The 6,091-nt window shown below is 35.7% G+C and overlaps 1 protein-coding gene across 1 annotated transcript; it reads right to left on the bottom strand.

Annotated features, from left to right (window-relative positions):
* Positions 1 to 264: 264 nt before the first annotated feature.
* LOC114277835 (uncharacterized) lies at positions 265 to 4,474 on the bottom strand. The gene is made up of 5 exons (XM_082875524.1): positions 4,235 to 4,474; positions 1,345 to 3,190; positions 1,004 to 1,208; positions 729 to 922; positions 265 to 631 (listed from the first exon to the last, which is right to left on the bottom strand). The coding sequence occupies exons 2-5, from the start codon at positions 3,179 to 3,181 to the stop codon at positions 474 to 476; spliced, it is 2,394 nt and encodes a 797-aa protein (XP_082731650.1). The 5' UTR covers positions 3,182 to 3,190; positions 4,235 to 4,474; the 3' UTR covers positions 265 to 473.
* Positions 4,475 to 6,091: the final 1,617 nt, after the last annotated feature.

Here is a 6,091-nt window from a genome sequence, read left to right as displayed (position 1 = left end):
TATTTGTTTGGATCAAGGTTTTAAAAATCGGACCGGTGAGCGAGCCGGAAAAATGATCGGGTGGATGGGTCACCGGTTCAACCCACCGGTTGAACCGGTGGGTTGAACCGGATCGAACCGTGACGTCATAATTATGTCATAAATAATTTAAAAAAATATATAAATTAATAATTTAAATATTAAATTTTCAATTTTTTTCAAAAAAAATTTAAAATATTTTTAGTAATGTTTTTCTATACTTAAAAAAAAAAATTCTTAAATATAAGCCATAACACTTCACATACTAACAACAAATAAAATTAAATATGAAAATTTAGCCATTAAAAACAACAATCATAGCAATAAAAATTATGAAAGCATCCAACTAAAGCAATCCATAAGACATAAGTTACAAAAAAGACAAAACTAAGTCCAAAGTTTACAGACAACACAACATAACATCACAAACAATCTTTGATTTTTTCCTAAATCTCCTAGGGACGATAATTTAGCCAATCATCATCATCATTCTCATTCCTATTTGCACTAGAGCTCGGATTGTTTGATCTGTTATCAATGTTCACGTCACCAAAAGATCCCAAGTCGATATCATCTCCAAGAAGTTCTACCTCCATATCATCCTCAACATCATCTACAATAGTTAAAATAAAATCATTAAGCTGTCATTTTGATAATGATAGATAATAATAAAAAAAATGTTGCTTAATGATGAAACATTATTTTCTAACCATCTCGTAGGCCATGACATTGCTTCTTATATCGTGGAGGCTCATCTTCTTCATAAAGAATTTTTTCAAGCTCATCATAATCAAGCAATGGAGGCTCCTCTTGTTCTAGTCTTTCTTCTTCAATAATCCAAAACTCGGTTTTGTCAATGCTTTCAATGTCAATGGGATCATAATTCCTTGTTTTGTAATACTTCCTATATTAATTCAATTGTAAGACTAAATAAACGAATAAAATAAAGAATCCATTAGTTACTATATGAGAAAGATTAATTTACCTATTCTTCAATCGCAAGTTGTAATGAACATACACGAGATCATTAAGCCTATGATGTTCTAGTCTATTCCTCTTCTTTGTATGTATGCGTTCAAAGACGCTCCAATTCCTTTCACACCCAGAAGAGTTGCTAGTTTGACTAAGAATTCGAATGGCTAACTTTTGCAAATTTGGAGCACTGTGTCCAAACATCTTCCACCATTCATCTTATTATCAAGAAAGAAAGAAAGATATTATAAAAAATAAAAAATAAAAAGAAACAAGAAATAGATAAATGAGATAACATATTCTAATCACAAGCATATAATAATGATAATTACTATTAAAAAAAAGAGAGATTACCAGGTTGTGTTTTCTTTGATGTAATAATAGCAAGCTCTCTTCCAAAACTGTCTTGTCGATCTCGAAACAATTTAAGTTCATTCATGAGCTTTGTTTTACTTGATGTGGCTTTAGTTTCAATCACATCAAGTACACTATTCATAACCTCTAGCTTTTTGCAAAATGAAGCTTGATCATATTGAAAAGCTGGGTTCAACCAATAAGCAGCCGCATGTATATTCTTTCGCAATTGATTATCCCAACGAGTTTTAATGATTGTTGTGTAAGGCCTATACAACCTCTTATTTCTCTTGAAAATATCTTTAATACCTTTGATTGCCCTATACATGCCTTCATAAACATATCCCATGGACGGTTTCTCATCTCCATCAACAATACGCAAGAGACGCATAAGTGGCTCAACAATCTTAACAATGATGAAGCAATTCTTCCAAAATTGTTTATCTAAAATGATATCAATGGCATCCTTTCCTTTGTTCTCTTTGGCAAACCTTGAACTTGCAAACTCCTTACTTGTCACCAAAGCTTGCAAATCATGCATATGCTCATAAATACTATGCAATGCAAGGAAAGTAGTGGCAAAGCGCGTTGCTCCTGGGCGCACAATTTCAGTCCAACTCTTCTTCTTTCTCAACCGAGCTAACAACCATGAACGGTTGTATATGTACCTTGTCACCTTTGATGCCTTAATAGCAAGCTCATGCACATGATTCATCTTGGAAATTTCACTTAAGATTAAGTTCAAGCAATGAGCTGCACATGGAGACCAATTTATAGATTTGTAAGTAGCATTTACAAGTCCTCCAGCAGCTTTATAATTTGCTCCATTATCTGTCACCATATGAATAACATTCGACGCTCCTACCCACTCAATAACCTCTAGAAACAATTTAGAAAGAAGAGTAGCATCTTTGACAGCATCAGAGGCATCAATTGATTTCACAAAAGCAATTCCCATAGGGCTATAGACAAGAAAAATTATTAGATTTCTTTGTCTACCATCAGTCCAACCATCACCCATAATAGTACATCCATAAGCAGCCCACGAACTCTTCAAAGTGTCAATATACAATTGAAGTTCTTTTTTTAAGTCTCTCAATAAAGGAACTCGAAGTTGATGGTACGTAGGGACCTTATATCCTGGACCAATGGCAATTGCGGCATCAAACATGGGCTGAAAATAAATGGAGTTCACAGCATTGATTGGAATACAAGTATCATAAAAGAATTTGCCAACAATCATATGTGCTCTATGTATGGCTTCTTTAGTTTGGAGGGTACTTTTGATAGTTGGTTGAGAACCCGGAGTGGTCCTTGGTGCAAAATAATCACCGATTTTTGTTGGTTCATGTCTCTTCCCTTTCCCTTTCTGTGTCATTGGTGCTCTACTCTTATTCCCACTTCCAGCTCCTTCATTGATTGAAATGCCCTTATTGTTCTGAGGAATTGTTCTCACAACCTCATCATCCTCATCATCAACATTAACATAAACATTATCACTCTCAAATTGAAAGCCACCTGGACCATAAGGATTTAATTGATCATAATTTTCTTCACTTTGCTTCTTCTTTTCATCAAATGCTTTCAAAGACTCATGCATTTGATATTGAATATCTGGGGGAACTTTTTTACATGGCCCAACCTCACCTGACTTCTTTGCAAGATGTTGCTTCATTCTATTAATCCCTCCACCTTTAGTAGTTTTCCCACAATACATACATGAGTAAGTCTTCTTCTCATTGGCATCTTGTCCCTCAATAACATGTGCCCATGCAATATCAGATTTTCCCCTTATGGCTTGGGTGGAATTAGCTGTTGAATTCTGGCTAGATGACATTTCTCACAACTACAAGGTGGAATTTAGTATATCATGTGACAAAATTTTTCATTCTATTCTATCTATAGCAACAACAGCAGTAGCAGGACAAATAATTTTACATTCTATCTACAGCAACAATTAATTTAGTATATCAAGAAGGAGATCAAATAGACCCAAGTTATTAGAGGAATTTTTTTTTTCTTCGTAATTTTCTGTGAGCATCCAATGATGATTGTCCAGCCTCTATTTCATATTGGGATCTAGGTAAAATTTTCCTCCTCCACTAATTTTGGACAAGCCAAATACAGTATACATTTTATTTTATTTCTTTTTGACATTCAAATCGAAAGGTGAACAATAGGTATTGTCATAAACAAAACTAGTATTGAAGAAGTAGTCGTTTGACATTGGGAAATTAGTGCACAATTTCAATTTAAAATATGTTTTCTATATATCATTGACAGGTTAAGTTTTTTATTTTTGAAAGAGCACATGCTAATAAAACAAAACAAACATGCTCATTGGGGTTAACCCCTATTGTCAGGCCAATTTGTATGAACTGATAAAATTGCTCTGTATGTAATATGATTTTACATACATATATATATATATATATATATATATAATTCAAGTATAAAATCAATTCATGGAAGCATCTCAATATATTCAATAAATTTCTCTTTACATATTTTAATCATATATCTTCCTATCTAATATTATTAATTATGACTATAATTTTTAACTGTCACTTATTTTCATATCCTGTAAAAATCATGCTTTGGATCTATCTATAAAGGAGAAAAAAATTGTGAAGAAAAAAATAGAAAATAGAAGAATAAAAAATCTGTATATATTTTTCAAAAACAGATCTAAAGATTCATCATTCTGATGCTCTAACAGGACCGTTGATAATCAACAAAAATAAATCTGTATATATATATATTTCTGAAGAATATATAAGTAGACCCAATAAAAAAAAATTTCATTGAAGAAAAGGAAAATCAGTGTGTAAGTAGACCCAATTTCTTTGAAAAACAAAGAAGGAGATTCAAACATTCATCAAAATAATACCTGGAGGCTGCTGGTGGCTGAGATTCTTGGCAGCAGTGGTGGTGAATCAGTGTGTAAAGTTGACAAGTTGATTCGTTAATGGCGAAAAAAAAACAGAGAGATAGATCGCATGCTCTAACAGAGGGAAGGGAAGAGACCTGTGTGTGTGAAGAAGCCCTAGATGGCTGAGAAGATAAGCAACGAAAAACAAAAGCAGATCTATTTTTTTTTTTTATATATATATAATCAAACCGCCCCGGTTCAATTAACCCGGAACCGGTTCGAACGGTTCACCGGTTGAACCACCGGTTTCACCGGTTTTTATATGTGACCGGTTTTGGAGGGCCAACCGGACCGGAACCTCATCCGGTCACCGGTTCAACCGGTTGAACCGGCCGGTCCGGTCCGAGTTTCAAAACCTTGGTTTGGATAACGAGTTAATTACTGGTGACTTTTTAATAAATCAAATAGGAATTGAGTTTAAGTAATTTGGTTCATTTAACGGTGTAGATGTGGTTATTGAATCGTGAACGGCTCATGTAAAAATTAGTTATTAAAAAATGATAATTTTATTGTTTAAAATGCTTGTTTTGATACATACTAAATTATCAACCATCAACTTATTTAAAAGTTTAAGTTCAATTTTTAGAACCCTAAATTATCTATGAAACAAATGAAGTTGATTGCGTATCAATAATATTATATGTTTGGAGTACATTAGTCATTAAAAAAAATAGATGGTAAATATAATTTTAAAAATAAATAATTCATTTTATTAAGATAAATATGATCAAAATATGGCTACTGAAAAATTAAATGGTTGAGAATAACGAAACCATCCCGACATGGGTTCATAATGAAGCTTTAATCATTGCTCGACTATATTTGAAGATATCAAGTCCTTTTTACATGTTCCATTTTTACATGTACATTTTCTACCATGAAATGAAAGTAACATATTCTTTAAAAACCTTTCTCTCTCTCTAAAAACCTCCTCTCCAGGCCCCCTTTTGGGCCGGCCGGCCGCTGCCTTTGGCTATGGCGGTCGGCTGGCCTAGCTCTTTCCGGCGATCGTTCGCTAGTTTTTCTCCTCCAATAAACTTGATTCCCCCATTTTACCCACCTCGGTTTGTTTTGAGTTTGCTGCGGTTGGTTTTTTTTCTATTTTCTGGTCATTCAGGATCTTCATTCGTGCGCTCTTTGGTGAAGTAGGAGCTTGAGGGGTGAACTCTGGTTTAGATTGGTGGTCAAGTTTTGATGCTTTGTTTGGGCGGAAACAAGGGTGTCGTAGTAGGTCCAGATCTGTCCGGTTTTCATTCGTGCGCTCCTCTTCATGTGAGAGTTTGAGGGGTGATCTTATTCCAAATGTTTGGAGGAGTCCCAGCGGTTGGTCGGTGTGTGGATTTGTAGTGGGTGTGCGTTAGCGGTGTTGGCTTTTGGAGTTGCAGTGGGTGTTTGTTATATCTATGGCATAAGCGTGGGTGTGAAGAAGCATTCCGGTGTTGCAGCAGGGAAGTTGTAGAAGGGAAGTTGCAGCAGGGTTGTTGGAGCTGAAATGTCAAGTTCAGCAGGGAAGATGCAGCAGCATAGGCGTTGGATTTTTCTTGGGTGGTTGGTTGATGTTTGATATCGGTGTCGGCCCTTGGAGCTGTTGGCTATGGAGCTTACCGGTGGTGTGGCCTCGGGAGTGTAGCAACATAGGTGTTGTGTAGCCTTGGGAGTGCAGCAGATTAGGTGTTCAGGTGAGTGGTAGGCCTTGGGAAGGCATCAACATTGGCAGTGTAGGCGTGGGAGTGCAGCATAGGCGTGAGCAGTTGGTCTTGGCACAGGCGTGGGCAGTTGGTCTTGGCACAGACGTGGGCAACATAGGCGTGGGAG

This window comes from Camellia sinensis, chromosome 6 (assembly GCF_055761805.1).
Source record: "Camellia sinensis isolate YWXY chromosome 6, ASM5576180v1, whole genome shotgun sequence".
NCBI classification, from domain to species: Eukaryota; Viridiplantae; Streptophyta; class Magnoliopsida; order Ericales; family Theaceae; genus Camellia; species Camellia sinensis.
Note: the sequence above shows the minus strand (reverse complement) of the source record. Positions and strands in the feature narration are given on the sequence as shown.